The 18981-nt window shown below is 39.5% G+C and overlaps 1 protein-coding gene across 3 annotated transcripts in view; it reads left to right on the forward strand.

The window, feature by feature from the left end:
* EXOC4 (exocyst complex component 4) overlaps positions 1 to 18981 on the forward strand; it is a 408445-nt gene that overhangs the window by 58611 nt on the left and 330853 nt on the right. For all 3 annotated transcript variants that reach the window (XM_055807287.1, XM_055807286.1, XM_027785678.2), the window contains exons 6-7: positions 1692 to 1935; positions 8766 to 8943. In XM_055807287.1, coding sequence (XP_055663262.1) covers positions 1692 to 1935; positions 8766 to 8943 — 422 coding nt within the window. The remainder of the gene's footprint in view (positions 1 to 1691; positions 1936 to 8765; positions 8944 to 18981) is intronic.

Raw genomic sequence — 18981 nt, forward strand, 5'->3', positions numbered from 1 at the left:
GTCTTTTTGCTTCTTTTTGAAAAAAATTAACATGTTCTGGGCATTTCTAGTACTTGGTCCATAACTTGCCCAAATTTAATTGAAAAAAAAAAGCGTGTGTGAGAAAGGAAAAAAGCACTATTTGATCTCCTTGGTGCTCATTATCTAAGACCTAATATCATTCTCCATTCTCCATGAGTCTCACAGGGATCCATTCTCATCTTGCTTTTACCTGACAGTGCTGCTGGTGCTCTAGGTTGAATTGTAAGGGCATGTGCACAGTGAGTTTGGTTTGAACTAGAGGTGCCATGTTAGGGATTACACTGATGGAAAGAAACATTCTCTGCTGTGGAAGTTGGTGTAAGCTGACACCGAAATAAGCATTATCTGTTTATTATGTTGCTGTTTATAAAGTGGCACCATATGGGCTCTTTGGGACATTGTTTTCTTGATCTTGTGTTATTTTAGGAGTGCTGATGGTCTGTTCAGTGTCACGCCTTTAGACAGCTGCAGGGCTGCATTCTGCTTGTGATATGCCATTTTTCATTTTTGCCATGTCATTTAAATCCTTTTGGTGGATCTTTTGACATTTGTTCATGTTCTTGGGCAAATTTTGATTTGAGTAAAAAAAAAATAATCTGTTGAGCAGTTGAAACCATGGGACTCATCTATCATCCAGCAGCCATTAGCAGAGTTCTGTACTGGTAAGGTGAAACAGCTGTTAGATTTTAGTTTCTATGCAAGGAAATGGTATGGTGGATGGCATAGCTTCAGCTGTGTACTCGAGTGCTGTTTTTCCATGTAGTACCTACCACTCCAGCTGTTAACAAGCCATGCAGCTGTAGATCTTCCAAGTTGCTTTGAGCTTTCCTTGAAGACACTTAATTCACATAAGTGTTTGAATATATTTATGAAACGTTTCACCTAGTCTTTAACAGAGACATGTTTTGTTGTTGCTGGGTGCTATCTGTAAATTAAGAAATGTTGCTTAATGAACATACTTTAAAAAACATAGTACCTCTTGCTTTTCTCTTTCTTGTCGCTTAGCAACAGAATTTCTCCCTGTGCAATCTCTGTTACTTCAGGAGGACTGTATCCACAATATTCTCCCTAATTCTTCTCATTTTTCTTTTCTGGAAGCCTTGCTAAAAGATTTGAGTAACTTCATCAACCCCTTGATGGATGTAATAAAGCAGAATAGGATACTATCAAACAATCATTCACTTTGGCAGTGTAAACTTTGCCAAATTTGTCAGAAGTCTTGATGCTTGATACTGTTTATAATGAAAATTCTGCTCTTGTGAAGAATATAGGGAAGAAAAACACCTGGGTTAGAAATTTAGGGCTCTTACCTGCTCGAAACACATTCAAGGGATTTGTAGTGATGTAATACCTTCTTGTTTATGAATATCTTAGTTACATCAGATTTCCTTTGTTTCTTAACTAATATGTAACTTACACCATGACCTCTGTTTCTAAATCAATGAAATGTGCAGTCTGTTTTATTTATGTATAGGGAAGCCCCCAAGCAAACGGAATTATCCATTGCCTCCCCCCAAAGCGGAGTGTTGCTGGTTTCCTTGTCCCTTGGTTGCTCAAAGTAGTGGGAGTTCTGTGAAGGCAAAGTAGTTTATAATGCTGCTTCTGCATGGTGCTAAGTGTTGGTTTTAATAATTTAAATCTTGGATTATGTCTTCTTAACTCTATTGCAGTGCGAGAAGCAAGCCTTCTGGAAATTAAAGAAGATACGGAACTGGATCCAGAGGAGAACAGCACTGTCTTCATGGGCATACTCATCAAAGGGCTGGCCAAGCTGAAAAAAATCCCTGAAACAGTGAAAGCCATTCAGGATCGCTTAGAACAAGAACTCAAGCAGATTGTTAAGCGGTCCACAACCCAGGTGGCAGACAATGGTTACCAGAGAGGGGAGAATCTTTCCCAGGAAAATCAGCCTAGGTAAGGATATTTGAACCACTGAACCTTGGTTACTGTGAAAAGAGGTCTGGAGAAAGGTGTCATATCTGCCAAACTGCCATTTGAAGGAATGACAGTAATGTTTTTGCAGTAGCAGAGAGCTGAAATGGTAGAATTTTCAGAAATGCCTGCGTCTCACTGAAAGGCTGATGTGCTTGAGCACCTGTGAGTCTTGGGAATTTACAAAATGTGTTCAGAATGGGGAGGCATTGTTGCTTCTCAGTTAAGGATGTGGGAAAGGGAGATGCTTGCTTCTGTGCTTGGCCCTAAAAGAGAATCTTTTGGTTAAACAGATGTTTGAAATGCAGATTTGAAGGTGGAAGCACAATAGAAGCCAGCATTATTTAACTAACAAGAGTGCATTATGTTCAGTACTTGATTTTAATTTTTTGTAACCTAATCTTTCATTTCAAGTGGCTTTACAACAGATTGAATTGTAATGCTTTCTCAGATTGCTGGTATGTATAGTGTAAAGCACACTTGATGCCAAAACAAGTACTATCTTCTTGTATTGCACTGAATCATAGCTTTACACTGGTGCTCATGCCAAAATTCCAATGTAATATGACTTGAAAAGAGAAGATTAAGCTCAGTTATTTATTTCAAGTGTAGCAGAGTCCAATTAAGGTGATGCAGGGGCTAAGCTTTGAAATAATGTGTGGAACTAATTACATCAGTAAGTGTATGGCCAAGTTTCTAATTGGTTTGCAGCCCCATTTACAGTAATAGCAAGGTGTGCAAGCCAACAGAGAACTATGTTTCTGCTGTTCTTCAGGATTCAATAGAACCGTTCTTTGGAAAATAGGACTCCATAAGGCCTAGCTTTCACTTTGAGCCGAAATAATAAGTTGTGACACTACACATTGTAATGATCACTGTCCAAAGGGAATTAGTGCTGGAAAAGAAAAATGAAAATAAAAATGTGTATCTTCATTACATATAATATTTGTAATGGAAAATCACTCCCAAGGAAAACGTTAGCTTGATAAAGACTTTTTTAGTTCTTATCGTTATCATAGCTGTGGAATCAGTTATGTTTTGAAGAATTCATAGACTTAGGGTGCTGATAACTTGGTGCAATTACAACAAGGTTTTTGGAATGGATTAGAAGGCAGAATTTTAGTTTCTGATGCCGAGAGGGAGTGTAGCATATGCTTGACACTTGGTTCTGTCAATCAGTCTTGAGAAGTGGTATGGGCTACCGGCTGTCCACTGAAATTGATAAATTGGATCAGATCATATTTTAATGAAGGTTACCTGCCCAGAGGGTTGAGCAAGGTACAAAAGCGTTGAATGGGTTTTGGCATGCATTTAATAGGAGGTTGTGTGCCTTTTTAAGGTGCTTATATCTAGAGCATGGAAAGTATCTTAAATTCTTGTTGAATGAGGAGATGATTAGAACTGATTCTAAACCGAAATCACATGTGAATTTTACAGCAAATTAGGTGAATTCATTTATATTGAAAAGAATAAATTACAGTATGGAAGGGTATACTGCCCCTTAAATTAGCTACAGTTTTAAATCAAAACTAAGTGACTTTCCTGCTGTCAAGAAGAAAATAAATCTGAACAACAAGGTCCTATTTCAAGACAGTTCTGTAAGACCCCAAATTTGAGCATGTTGCAGTGACCAAAACTGCTTAACTATTCATTAGGCTGTCAGCTGCAATACTTACTTGACCTCAGGATTCAGTGAAAAAAATGTTTTTCAGCTCACCTTAAAACTAGTCACACTTGGATGCCTCTTAGTTTCTATCACTGAGCTCAAAGCCTGTATTCAGCTACTGTACTTTAAATGATATCCATAAAAATTCTCATTTCTGGCAAATAAAATGACCAATAGGATGACAGAGAGGCCTGCGGGGTCTGAGGCCGTAGATTAAGACAAGGTCCCTGCGGCAATTTCGGTATGCATGGAACAAGTTATATGCATTTCTTCATTGCTGTGTGGTGGCTCTCAAAGGCTGGCTCTTACTTTTTCTCTGTGAAATGGGTAGTGCTTTCCTCTGTGTGAGGATGAGGCTGATAGTCTGCTTGTGAAGGTTCTGGTGTAATTCTTTTTGAGACTTCATGTAGCAATTATGTAGAGCCCTATTATCATTGTGCAAGGGTAAAATAATTTCTAGAACCTGGCCAGAAAAGTTAGAGATCTGGTAAAAGCCCACTGAGTCTGAAGAGACACTGATCTCATTCTTCTTATTTTTAAAATTTGACTGCTGTCTGCTTCCTTACCTAGCAAGCTTTTCCACATGAATTTGTGCAGCCACCTTATTCATTAGTATGTAAAGAAATGATTATTTGCTCCCAAATTTTTAAAACAAAGGGTTTTTTTGGGTTTTTTTGTTTGTTTGTTTGTTTTGGCTCTAAAGCAGCTAGCTCCCAGAGAGTTACCTCTGTCATGCACCTCTGCATGCTCTCATCATAGATCCAACAGGCAGTGGGGTTTTGGGTCAGTTCCTCAGAGCTTCATGAAGTTTGTTGTCTCACATGGAAGTCCTGAAGACTCTGTAAGCCTGCTAGGAGCAAGTTCATGCTGTACTAGATGTTGTATACCAGACTTGTTACTAAACACATGCACAAGAGTGAGCAATGATCGCAGCGTTGATGATGTGTGGCCCTTTCTGTCATGGGTGCATTGTCCTTGTCCTTTGATTTGAGAGCTCAGCCAGCAGTGCAGCTGAGTAGAGTTGGTGTGAAACTGGAAAGGCTCATTTATTGTAGATTGACACTAGCCCTGGTAAGGACCTCCTTATAATGGCAGAAGTGTATTTTTCACCAGTGGGGTCACAAAGGAAAGACTTGCATGGCTTTGTGATACAGCTGATTTTTAGGTTTCCTAAAACACACAACATGGATGCAGTCACGTAGGTAAACAGACTTAGGATAGACCTGACTAGATGGAGCATCCTTGGCTCTGAGATCCTTTGCTGTGAATATAAACCCTCTCTACTAATGTGCACTTACCACTATGAAATGTGAATGACATGAAGATAGTAAAACCTGATAATGGGCAGTAGCAGGTTCCTTGTCACGGGTAGAAGATAATTTTGAAAACTGTGCTTAAATCTTGCTTAGTTGCAGCTGACCTCAGCTTTAATTTAAGTGGATTCGAAGTCTAGGTAGGTTCTCTAAAGTTTTTTAGATATCTGTGCTTGGAAAAAGTTTGTGAAAAAGAGCTTAAATATAGGAATTGCCTTTGCCTTATCCTTAATTAGTGGCTCATTAGAGCATGCCCTGTAACTTCATGTTCAGAAATACTTATCTTGGGTTGTGGAGGACAAAGCATCATAGAAGAGGCTGTGTTGCATTAGCTTGGGGTACTGCTACATGAACCTGTGGGTCTATTAAAAATTATGGAAGATTGTTGACTGTAGAATAAGAATAATTGGATGCATGCCTACTTGAAGGTCAGATCTATAGGACAGGATTTTGGTAGGGATACATTGAAAATATGGTCCAGTAGGAGATGGTGTATTGACAATTTTGCTACTAAACCAAATCGATTTGATTCAATGTACTTTTCCGTACATGTTCATAATACACTTCTGGCTTTTTACCTCATCTCAAAGCTTTAAAATAAATACAGAAATTATATACATGCCAACACACTGACCAGGCAGAGGATGTTATTGCTGTTAAAATGTATGAATTGTCATTAGTGACCTCACTCAGGTGTCAGCAGTCACTCTGCATCAACTCATTCTCTGTTATTGCCTGGACAACAGGAGTTGCTTCCAGGTATGTGTCACTGTCTCTCAATATATTTACCATATTTCTCAGTGATGGGGATATGAGATTGCTTTGACAAATTGCCTAAGCCAGTCTCCTGTCATTCTCTGTATATGTTCTGCTTAGGTCACTCGATGCTGCAACCCCATATGCATAAAATCTAGGCCATATTATTTTATGCTGTTTTGTCATGTTGGCTGTCTAACACGGACTGTGTCTGTGTCTCTTTTGGGTCACCTTGTTTCAAAAATGACCTGACAGATTTAGGAGACTTCTAGAGAAAAGAAAATTAAGATAAGAGATGCTGACTAATTTGAAAATAGGGAGATGTGGAAATAAGTCATTATTTGAGAATGGAAAATGAAGTGGTAGTTAGCACCACTGAAGAACATGGATCGGGGAGTTTTCATGTCTGTCAGACTGTAACATGAGAATAGGAAGACACTGGAATTTAAAAACAAATAATTCTGTTCAGTATAGTAGTATTTTAGTAATGACTCCATAAACAAGTTGATAATGTGAGGTCAGGCTCACCTAGGGACAATAAAAATTAATTTGTCAAACTATCTGGGTAGTTTGATTCTGCAAAATTGTACTTTTCTGGGGCAGTAAGGAGGTACGTGGGTAACTACATGTTCATTTGTAATGGGATGTTAGTAGAAATCGGACTTGTAGTGATAAATTTTCTCAGTGGTATATAATTAATTTGCTCCCATAATATTAACTTTTTTGGCATTTCGACCGAGGCTATATGTAAGTTCCTCCAACATGAAATTCCTCATCTATCCAAAAGTCTTCTACATCTGGTTTTCCTCCTGTTTTTGTTTGGCTTCTGGCTGACAAGCCACTTGCCCCAGCTGCTTCTTTGTCACTTGCTATGATAAATTCTATATATCTCTTAGAAGCTGTTGAAGAAGTAGTTGCCTCTCCTATGTCTGAGAGTGGGTTGGAGAAGATAACTTGCTTAGCAGCAATGGAGAGTGTTTTTTAAGGCAGCCTTATCTGCATATTGTCCCACCTCCTTCACTGATAACATTGGTGATGGGCTAACAGACATTAGCGCAGCAGGAAGATGCATAGGTCTTTCCACAGTAGCAACTTCTCAGTTTAACTTGGACAGATTAGTTACTAAGCTTTGTACAAAGTCTAAATGGAGGAGAATAGCTTTTCTTCCACACTGGACTTTCCCATATTGAAAATGTAATAATGTTAATGTTGACAATAGCTGTCTTTTCTGGTGCTGTTGTTACCATCCTGTCCTATGTACTTCTGTTTATCCCCTGCCAGTGTCTTACTTGAATTTGTAAAGACTTGTAAAAAAGCAGTGTTTTCTCTCTTAGTACCAACACCACTTTTCTTTAGGCATTTGTTGCTAATCTTAATTATGATGAAAATGGATACAAAACATGGTTTATTTTGTTTTGCTTAAATGTGTGCCTTAGTTCTACAGTCACTTAAGATATGGCAATATTAATGCCCCTGTGTTTCTTATGAGTACCATGACTCCTAAACATGTCTTCATTGTTAATATGCCATATATCTGGCCACTTGATCTGTTCTGCTGTGCTTCACTCTACCCTTCCAGACTTACCCAACAGCTCTTTCTATTGAATCAAGGTGCTCTTCTTCTTAACTTTTGAGCTGTGTAGTTGTTATCATCAGTAGGTGAATGGCCCATGAGAGATCCCCAAGAGATTGCTGTGTAGTGCTGTGCATATATATATATCTATATGTAAAATTGTAGTGTATGAATAAGACACAGTAAGCTGATAGCAATTTTTACAAATAATGGCTATTCTTTTTTCTGCGCTTTGCAGACTTAAAGTTCAATCTAGGATTGCTATAGGCTAAGGTAGGTGGTTGTAGCCACAGCATCAGGCCAGGCCACTCTTACTGCCTGGTGGAAACAGCAGCAAGCGTGCAACAGCTTCTTAATTACTCCAGTTAACTATCCAGGTGATGAAAGTGTGCAGATAATTATAGCACTCTGAAATAAAGTGGCCGAGGCATGAACACACACCTCATTAGTGATTGTTAATGAACACAGAAGACTGAACTGTGGTGGTTGAGTGGGTGCAACTCCAGTTCTGGTGCAGATCTTCTGTGCTGCTCTGGGGATAGCAACTTCTTCTGATGGGTAGACACAGCATGTGGTAACTTCTCAGCTGCTGCAGTTAAATGTGATGGAGCCTGTCTGTCAGTGCTTGAAGTGCCTAACATATGGATTTGGGAAGTGTTATCTTCACATTTTGTTGGGGTTACATGTGTACTTGAAATGCTCATTTAGCAGCAGTGAACTTGATCAGAATTTTTCTTTTCTCAAATAATAAAATGTGATGAGTCATTGCCTTATCACAAAATATTTAGGCCTTTGCAAAGGTACATTAGTTACAAAAATTGGACAGTAAGGAAGCCATACGAGCAGGTGAAGTGTAGTACATTTAGATGAGGTTATAGCTGTAGTACCTTCTATATAATAGTAAAATCTTGATAACTGACACAGTTGATAAGGCTTAATGTTTTAGGTTTCTGATCTTTCCTGTTGTTTAAAACCTGCCATACTACTCATTTCACAGTTCAAAATGAATACCTTGTATTCTGTTTGTATGGGTAAGTCAATTTTTATCAACATGAGACTTTTACATTCTTCTGGGGGAAAAGCAGGTAGATTGATTTGGTCCTCCCTGTCTGCAGCTCTATCTGGGAACTTAAAATGGTCTCTAACGTCATAGTACTGAAGTGTGGTTACTGTGTAGTTTCTAATGCATTTGTCTTTCCCATTACCTGCAAGTAGAACACATTAAAAGTGAGCAACTCTGATACAGAGGAAGGAGTGAGAAGGAAAATCCTGGAAAGTATTTAGATACCAAACTTGAACTGCTAGCAGCTGAAGTTAGTTACCTGAAGCCCACAGAGAGGGTTTGAAGCTAGGTGACCTCCCGGCTTGCACGCAACATCTGTCATAAAACAGGATATATGAATTCACAGTCTTCTGACTCCTGGCCTGCTGCCTGCATCTCCTGCATGCCTGTGTGCCTGTGGTCTTCTAGAAACTGAGTGGAGGTTGTCTTGATGGTTTACAGGCTACTGCTGGAACTGCTAGAGCTTCTCTTTGACAAATTCAACGCTGTGGCAGCTGCGCACGCTGTTGTCCTCGGACACCTTCAGCAAACAGTGGCATCTCCTTGCAGCCAGTATGATGGTGATATCAAGCTCTATGACATGGTTGATGTGTGGGTGAAGATCCAAGATGTCTTGCAGGTAAGAATCCTTCAGGTGGGCACATTTTCAGCTGGAAACACCTTTTTTATCCAGAATACCAGACAATACCTGTCATACTTGAGAGACAGCTGTGCTGGAATTTGTCTTGATTTTTGGTAAGTGGTCACATTTATAAGAGACTGTTAAACTCTAGAGAGCTTAAATGTCAGCAGGAAAATTTCTGTGGATTCATCTTTTTGGTGTATGGAAAAGTTGATTCCTTTTGCCTAACAAGTGATTTATCAGAAGCTTTTGAACAGTGACAGTTTTGTTCTGTGTTACCATGTCATGCCTGTCTTATAAAGTGTCACAGCTCTAATTGCTTGTCTTCTCATGTCATTATAGCTTGGTTATAGTCAGCTGAGACGCTTGCTGCCAGAATGTTTTCAGGGAATTCTTATTCGATTCCTATCCTTAACTGTAGCGTACTAAAGGAGTACCTTGCTTAGGCTTTATTCTGGTACCATGCCTATCACCTTAGTATCTGAGACTCTCAAAAGCAGCAGAGCTATCTGTCACATGTCTGTTCTCTCATTCTTGCTGTGAGGCTAACACATGCACGTTAGATTATTTTTTTAAATTTTATTTATTTTGGAATTGCCTTTATATATGGTACACAGATGCAGACCTCACCCAGTATTTGACAGAGGAGGTCAAAGAAATGGGCCTGGCATTGCTTACCAGAGTTGGCAAGATTTATGATGGTCATTCCACCTCTGGCCTGTTCATGAAAAATGCTCTCTGCTCCTACTCTAACACAGTTTTTCATTGTAGGGCACAGGTCTATTTAGCTGTTCTCTAAAGGCTTGTTGGATTGTGCAGTAATGTACACAGGTTTTTTGCTTACACAAATATAGCCAACTGTGTGCATGGTGTGAATTTAGATACTTCTTGGACATGATAAATGTAAGGTATGGGCCTTTGATCACCTCCACTGTCTCCTTACCTACTTACTTGTCTTTCTAGACGAGTTAGTATTTTTATTAAAGAAATCTTGATTAGTTTTCTCCATGATACTATATTGAAGGAAGGTGAAAATTTGTTCTTGCAAAAATTTGATTTGGAATGTCCAGCCAGAGGTTAAGGATGGGTTTTCTAAACAAAAGAATGTCAGGATTGAAGTTGTCTGGCCGTGTTACAGGGAAGAATTCAGCTTAAGAACCTGAGGAATGGGCTTGGCATGGGGTACCTCCAGCCATTTTACTGTCATCCGTGAGGTCTAGAAAAACATCAAGAGCTTTGAGTTCTTCAGGAAGGACAAAGCCTTGCGTGTAAGAATCCTCCAGGATTTTATCTTCAGTGAAGCAGAATGACAAGGCTGGTAATTCCCCCTTATAAGTGAGCATTTGTGATGGTTTCATTCCTTGTGAGTGTTGAAATTGGGAGTGAGTTACACTGGCTTTTCCAAAACAACATTGATAGAACTTCTATACAGAAGCATGTGTAGGTGTGTGTATAGAGGGTGAATGTGCTTTCTGTATTGGGCAGAAGATATTTGATTTTATTTTCTATAACCTTTCTATAAAATGTGTGCCAAGAAAAATCTAACAACTTACTTGTAAAGGTTTCCTTGCTATTGGCCTGACAGCACAGGTGTCGGCAGGAGTCAGAAAAGCTTCCAGAAGAGCTTTACAGTGTATAAAAGCAGTGATTTAAGATCCGTAATCATTTGCTGTTTTAGGGTAAGAGAAGAACATTGACTGACGTAGGGAGGAGGAAATCTTTCATTTTTTTGTTCAAAATCTTAGGGGGTTTTTGTACATTAGTTTTATTGGAGTGGATTAGAGTTTTTTTTACCTTAAAGTGTATGAAAACGTTTGATCTCAAGACTAAATTATTTCTATTGTGGTTTTCCAAGAAAGGATAATTTTTTTTGAGAGGAGATCTTATATTTGTGGCAGGGGGTGCGGAAAACTCAGTTTTAAAAGTGTTTATTTAAATGTTCCTGCTGTTGGGGGAGGACAAAAATTTGCAGGAAGTGGGTTCGTGGCAGGGTGCATCAGGGAAACGATGCAATTCTTTCAGATCATAGTGAATGTCGTTTATTCATCATGCTAGAACAATATCACATGACTGTGCAATTCACATGGATAATCTTTTGCCTACATATATTGTGCATCTCTGCATGTTACAACAAGGTTCTCTATAATTCTGTACAAAAGTAATAATGTGCACTCATGGTGGGCTGCAAATTGTCGTTTGTGAGAAATGTGAGACGGTTGTTTCCAGCAGCTTGTTTTTGTAGCTGGATATCTGAATGCTTCCTAATAACTGCACCAGGCACTGTGGTGTAGGATTAGATAGGTGACACAGTGTTGTGCAGTGTTTAGAGACTGAACATGCAGATATTATGTATTTTTGACCTTCTCTAGAATGGAAGAATACTGAACTCCTCAGGAGAAGAGTGACCTTTCAGAGCTGGGTACTGGAGTGCTAGAAGACAAACAAAAGAATTGGTTTGTCAAAATATTAAGAGCAGCCCTGTGCAGGAAAACAAAGTTTGAAATTATTTACTTGTAGTAGAACCAGCTTAGCCTGTAGTTGTATTGCCATACCAAGAGGAGAGATTTGGAACTTGTTTAAATTTTACCTTGGTATTTTGTCCTGGAGCTAATTTAGCTCTTCAGTGTAGGAGTGGGTGGAATATCCTTTTGAAAAGCGTAATTACTATAGGACCAAATACTCAGCTGGAGAGAACTGTGAGCTGTGTTACAACAGCAGTTAGCAGTGTACTGACATAAGTAGTTGCTTCAGGACAATGCTTCAGGACAATGCAGTGAAAGAATTCAGAGTTTTTCTGGCACAGTTCAATGTATATGCTACTTCATCCTAGCCCAAGTTATGAAGGCTATACTGTGTGAAAGACACAGAGGGAAAGACATGCTTGGGAAGAAGGCAGAAGGTTTTGGGTTCAACATAGTCTTTCTTTGTCGTTTTACTTTTTTAGTCTAGGCCAAATCTCATTAGCCGGGACAAGGGCTTTTCTGTCCTGTTGTGTTAGTGTCAGGGGATCGACAGCTGGTGGACGTGTTATATAGCAGTCACTCGTGCTTGGTGTGATGGTTCTTCCTTGCTGTTATCTAGAGCACAGAACTTTCAACTGTTCATTCACCTTTTTTAGCACTGTCTTTTGATGCCATGATGAGGGAGAGGCATCTGTCCCTGCTAAGGCGAGTGTTCATTCAGTTTCTTGAGAAATGTCACCTTTCTACTGATAGGATGATCATCCTGTCAGCTGTGTTGTCTCAGTGCAGTGTTTTGCTGCTGGAGAAAATTCCAGAGACATCTCCATGTGTGCTCAGTATCCTGTTATCAGCTTAGACTGGTGCTACTTGTTTCCACGGAAGAGATCTCTCCTTTTGTAGTGGTAGTATTTGTATTTGATGGATCTCAGTTTTTTGAGAGTGGTCTGTGTCTATTTGCTTGCTTTTACAGAAGAGATGGAAAACCACATATATGCTCTGGGACATTAGCAGGCTGTCTGGTGGTTGATATACTGACAAGACAACAACAATTATTACTTTCCTTTTTTTGTGTCTTCTGTCAAATGCTTTTGGGTGTTTTCCAAAAATGGTGTGGTTTAGCAGCCTAAACATTGCTGAATCTATAAGGAAACTGGAGCAAAAGAAATTGAAGCCTACTCTCTGCCCACACACTACTGTTCTGCTACTGAAGAGCTGGAGACAGCAGAAACTGTTGACTGAGAAAGCCTCTTTCTTTGCATGTGATGCTCCACCATCCACAGGCTGTATGATATACTCTTCTTTATAATGTGGAATGGCACTCAAGTGCAGGATTTGAGCAGGGAGATGGAGTAGTTCTGCAGTACACAGCTAGGTCTGGTGGCCAGCAACGTGAGTGATCTCACAGAAAAGCTGCACTTGAATTGTGTTTGCTATGTCATACTTCTCCTGGAGTAGTGCTGAAGGACTTGGAGATATATTTCATGGCTCTGCTTCTGTAAGCTGAGCTACTCTGTGGTTTTGTAAGTGAATTAGTGGGGAAAAATACTGGTCCTCTCAGGCACACAGGTGAGCAGGAGAAAAACAGTGGTTTTCATCAGTCTTAGTACCCATTAGTCAGTGGAAGAGGTGTAGAGTTTTCAACTCCATACCAGTGTATGCAGATCTGATCCAGCTGTGCTGTGATCCCATTTCTTCCGCTTCTGCAGCCTAGGATGTTTTCCTTGCTCTGGCAGTGTTGCTCATTTTCCTGACAGTAATCTAATTTGAGGGAGTTGATATGGCCAAGCATTTTCTGCTTACTCAGGTCCTTGAACTGTGTCAGTGTTGGCACAGGAGTGAGTGAGAGGGAAGCGCACTGAAAAGAAGTGAAAGGGTTTCTCCTAGCAACTGCAGCTTTCACCAGCTGAATCTGCTGTGTGGAGCGGCAGCTCAAGGTACCACTCATGCAAAAACAAGGTGATTTTTGCCCTTGCCCTGGGTGGCTCAGTACAGGTCTGAGAGCCGTGCAGAACACTTAACCAAAATGGCTCGTGATGTTAAGAGCAGGAGCTTAAGAATGGTGTCCAGTCACGAGCTCTGAATCTCTCCGCAGTTGTGATGCTGTCTGACTCTTCAGTGAAATAAGGATGTCCTGGAATAGGTAATTAAATCTCTCTTTGCTGGACCTTTGCATTTAAATGAATGAACTATTCGTGACACATACAGTTAATACTTGTAAAGTAAAATAAGATTCTTGGATGAGACATGTTAATGTTAATATGCCATAAATACATAAATGTCAGAGCAATACATGAAATCACTGTTGCATTTGGGAAGGTCACCAGGTAGTATTTCGAACCAAAGTAGCATTATTTTTCAGAAAGTCTTCTTTACAGAAATGTAATGGTTTTGTGTTTGTCCTCAAAATAATGTGCCTAACGGTCTTTCTGGTTCTTTTATAATGGTCTTAAGTGTGTGGAACTGATGCCCTTGGACTCCTGACTGGTTTGTCTCATTAACGCTTGTCTCATTTAGCCAAGAGGACAGTGGTCGTGAAAGTGATTAGTCTGCAGCTTTTGGAAAATACAGTTTCAGTGAATCTTGGGTGCATGAAGGAGAGAGTGAGTGAGCATTCTACTCTCCAGGATATTTATATTTAAAAATGGAGTTTAGATAGTTAGAATAGATCACTTGACACTTTCCCCCTCGTTTCTTATTTGAAGTGGACCCAGAATATGCATTAAGTAGTCCAGCACAGTGTTACACAACTTCTTTTTTCTTTTATTTCCTGCAAATATGTACTACTAAGAGCATGAGAATTTCTGTGTAAGTTTATGGTCCAGGAAGAATGAAATCTTTCTGAATCTAGGAAGGGACAAGATTATTTTGCAGGAAGGTATTTCTTTCAATGTTGGCCTTGCCAAGAAGGTATGTAACGTCCCACCTCCCCTCTCTGTTAAAATGTTTTGTAATTTGCTCCAACTTAATAATTCAAGTCTTCTCCTTACGTTTAGAAACAAAATAATTTGGTACATACTTTAAGTGCTTAAGAAGATGCACTTGGAATTTGGGATGGTGGAAGTGCCCTTGATAAAGGTGAAAAAGTGTGTCAGGAAGTGCAAAGAGGTTTCATGGCATTGGGATGTATTATGTAGCTAGACAGGCAAAGAACAAGATAGCAATGGCATACTGTCCTTTTAAAAACAAAGACTATGAAGTTGAAGTAGAAATGCACAAAATCGATCTGTTTTTTCTTTAGGTGAATGATTCTGGCTGAAGCAAAGTGTGCTTAAAACTTAACTGAATTGCTTTGGTAACAGGTACCTAGGAGAGGTCCAGACCTGAGCTGGCTACAAACACTGGATTATTTTCTTTCCTGGGAATGGCCCTTGTTAACTGATCTGTGCTATATTAGTGTGACATAGCAGAAGTTTGCACAAATACTACTGCGTTAATGGCTTTTGTTTTGACAGTCATTTTTATCCTGGAGCTGTTGATCCATTGTATTTCAAACACTAACGTTTACGCTAAAGTTCAAAGAGATAAAGCCCTGCATAAAAATGAATTGTATGAACAGTGTACAGCCACTGGTGCAGTTTATTGCAAAAGAGGTCACCAGGCTTACGTTTTGGGAGATTTTAAGAAAGATTAGCTCATTTAATAAAATGTTTGAAGGTATTTGAGCAAGGAAAAAAACTCAGGCTCTTCTGTCCATGCTGTAGAGCATCAAGCTGCTCTGTACTTGAAGAGCTCTTTACCTCAAGTGGATTTTCCGGTTTATGGTTGAGCATAATTACATAGTTAGAGTTTTAAAGGATTTTGGAGTTTATGCCTAAATATTTAAATAGCTAAATCCATAGGAGTTAAAAGCATATACTTAGACTGCCTTCTGAAGGAGGAAAAAGGTGCACAAATTCTTGTATGTAATGAGCCCCATCAGTAAATAATTTCGAAAAGCTGTTTAGCGTAGTTGTGAAAGTAGAAGTCAACTCTGGTAGGTGTTAGGCTGAGAGAAAGTCTGCACTGAGGATGAGGTTGAGAATACAGAACGGGGGTATGACATATTCCCTACTTTGATATTTGGCAGTTGGCATGAAACCTGTGCCTTTTGAATCCTGGGCCATTGTCAAATGCTTTCTAATTTATACAACTTGAGAGCACAGAATTTATGCAGCCTCTGTTCCAGCGTTGCCACTTGGAAGCCTTTCTTTTGCAAGCTGGAAGTTTGCTGAGAAGAGCTAGGAAGGATGTGAAGTGTCCGTCACACCTGATGTGAAGTCTGTGTTTCAAATTGCCAGCAGGAACATGGGTATTCTAAATAAAGCATGCAAAATTTCCAGCCTGTAAATTGCTTGTTAGCCTTTGTCTTCTTCGAACTTAATAAATGGGTTGATGTAGAAGAAATGGAAACTTGGCTGCAGATATGTGCAATGTCTTTCATTTTAACCATTTCCCTAGATTCTTGAACAGTTCTGTTAGGTCTGATGTGCTTCTTTTTCATGTTACTATCAATGTCCACTGCACTTTATTCCTGCTGTCAGTTAGAATTAGGAGAGACTACAAGTAGTTCATCAGCATTTGTAGACATGTTTTATAGGACTATAAAACCACGTCTCTTTTGATGTGCTGAGCTTATTCACACTTAGTCCCTGTGTGACTAGCTTTAAAGGCAGTGAGTCGTTCTCTTACTAGCATCATAAAAATACTGTGAACGGGAAAAGGCCAAACACTCATCATGTCCTCACTGCAAGACGTCTAATCTGACAGTGGTGCATGAGGGATTCATGCAGGCAAATTCCTGCTAGTGTTAGAGTAGCTGATATCCAAGGGAAATGTTTGGAAACTGTTTTGCTTAAAAGCCTTTCTGCTCCCGTGCTGTCTACTTGTTGTGTTTACCATGCATGATACTTATAAAACCGTAAGGTAGAATCTTTTTTCCGGAAGCTTACCAGCTCTTGCTGTTTCTTTTCTGATAGGAAATCTCAACTTTGTTTTGGGGGGGCTGCATGTTTTTTTTTTCAGTAACTATTTGTGATGTAGAAAACTATCAAACAGCGTTAGCAAAAATCCTTTCTAAAATTTGTCTTCCTGTTACCTTATTTTCTTTGCTTGTTGCTCATAGACAGACAGGTATGTTTGCAGGTGAATCCCTAGCCATAAACTCCTAGGATTGAGGCCATGTGCATCAAGAAGCTCAGCCCTCCTCAAGACAGAAACTGTCAAGATTAGATCTGTTATGTTTGGAAGGGGCTGCAAGGGTAGTGATTTCTTCTTTTCTTTCCCATTCATTCTGTAAGCCATGCTACTGGCCTCTTGTTGCTCTCCATTCACACACACGCATCCCTTCACACCTCTCCCCCAATCTTCGTTCCTTCTTTCTCTTTCTTCATCAACAGCATGTTCTCAGTCTTGCTCCAGGGCCCAAGTAAGAAGAGAAGGTGCAGCATTTATGGAGACACACGTGTGAGGACCTAACACTATAGATGGGACAACAGCAGCTCCTTATCACTTGCAAGCAAGTTTGCGCATATACACTTGGAAGCTGTTGCTGCTGCAGCTCTGGACACATAGACACCACTTTGAAATGTGTTGTATGTCACTAGCAGTACACATAAAACGTTTTAGGAACATCTACTTCACAGTATGCATCTTGTCATCAAAGTGACTTTGTAATCTGATCTCACCAGGGTGATGCCATTCTGTATTTTACACATGGGGGAGCTAATGTTTGAATGACTGAAACAAATGGAAAGGTTTGGGAGTATTTCTGTTATTTCTGGTGTGCCTGATTTGGTACTATAGGAGGAGGGAGTATATTGTGTGAGGTTTTTTGTTTTTTTTAGCAAGAGTTTGTAAGACATTTTTGTGTTTCTCTTGACACTATGGATGCTCTGTGACACTGAGAATCAGGACATGAATATGCAAACCACTCAACAAAAACTGGAGTTGACTGTATTGCTGATGATCTTCAGGCTTCGATATTTTGTTTATTTTATACTTACTTTTTTTATTTATGGTTCTGCTGAGCAGCTGCATTTTGAAGTGGTTTTATTTAGGAAGTCTGCAAACAGTAGAATTTTTTGAACGATATGCCATTGGGTTTTATTTGCATAACAGTTTCAATGGATAGTGCAAACTCTGGTTACAGATAATGAAGGCTTGAGTTGGACTGTGATTCTTCAGGTTAGGTACATGACCGGTGAGGCATGGTGAGAAAGTATTTAAGCACAGAATCAGCCTTGATATATTTTTCGCAATTCCATTACATTTATTCTTTTGCTTAAATTTCTGCTGTACCAGGCTTTCACCAAGTTTTACCCAAAGTACTCAGCTGCAAGAGAATTTAGTCTCTGCTTCTGCTTCTATATATATTGTGCAAATGTGTATGTACGAACCACCAGCAAGTGACTGATGATTCAGTGGTGATCTCTGGACTGAGAGAGGCTGAAGAAGAGCTCGAAGCCTGTGTGCTTTTCAGGAAATGATAAACTCCCAACTTACGTTGAGAACAAACAACCCCCTCTGCACCCCCAAACCCTTCTGTTATGCTCAGTGGTGTTCTGGTAATGGCATTGTAAGTCAGCATTTTTTGACATTTAAAGCATTTTGACATTTTGACATTAAAAAAAAAATAATCTCAGTTGACTTGTCAGAAATAAACTTGGGAGAAGCTGTTTTCCCTCTATTCTGGTGGCTGAAATGGAAAATCTGAATTGCATTTCATACCTCTGTTCTGTCTTGCTTTCTTTGTGGGAAGTGTTGATGTTCTGTGCTTCAAAAGTGCCAATATGACATAGACAGACTTTGAAATGGGCTGATTTTTCTTTCTCTAATATAAATGTTTTGATTTAATTCTTTTTTAAAATGAACAAAAAAGACTTTCAAAAATCTGAACTAAAATTAAACTTTAATTTTGTTTCATGTAGTTAACAATCTAGTTTATTTTTTATTGGTTTTACATGCTTTTTGACTCTTTGGAGAATATTTACTGATTAGTAACTGGTTTTACCTTTATGCATTGAGAGCTATGACAGGCCTGCTGATTGGACCCTTTTGCCACCTCCAACACCAAAAATCAAGTTTTAAATGTGAAATTTGCTCTTCTCTGCCTTATCAAGTGGGATACTGATTTGCATGATCATTTAGTGGGTATATCTCTAACCACAGAGCATTTACATCTACATGTTTTGACTGGTCCAGAGCTAGCAGTAGGTAATGGAACTTCATGCGGGATTTTACATGAATTTTAGATAACCATACAGTGTGTTTCCGCAAACCCCTTTTCCCTGGCAGGCTGTGTGCTGTGGAACTCCCAACCCACATGCCTTCAGCAAACATGACTACCAAAATAAGGTTTAGAGAGATCAGGAGAAAATGAGCCTGATGATAACACAAGAGCCCAAATCCTGAACTTGTGGAAGCAGGAAAAGGGAATTGATTTGGCCAGTACTGATTTGTTTCAAGGTACATGATTATTTTAATTCTCAGTTTGCCCCATGCTGGCCAGTCTGGTACACCACAGCAAATGCACAACGGGAGAAGTAAGCCTGATAGTTTCCTTATGTCAGTGACCCTACAGTTTGGTAGGCCAAGG

Source organism: Falco peregrinus, chromosome 6 (genome assembly GCF_023634155.1).
Source record: "Falco peregrinus isolate bFalPer1 chromosome 6, bFalPer1.pri, whole genome shotgun sequence".
NCBI classification, from domain to species: Eukaryota; Metazoa; Chordata; class Aves; order Falconiformes; family Falconidae; genus Falco; species Falco peregrinus.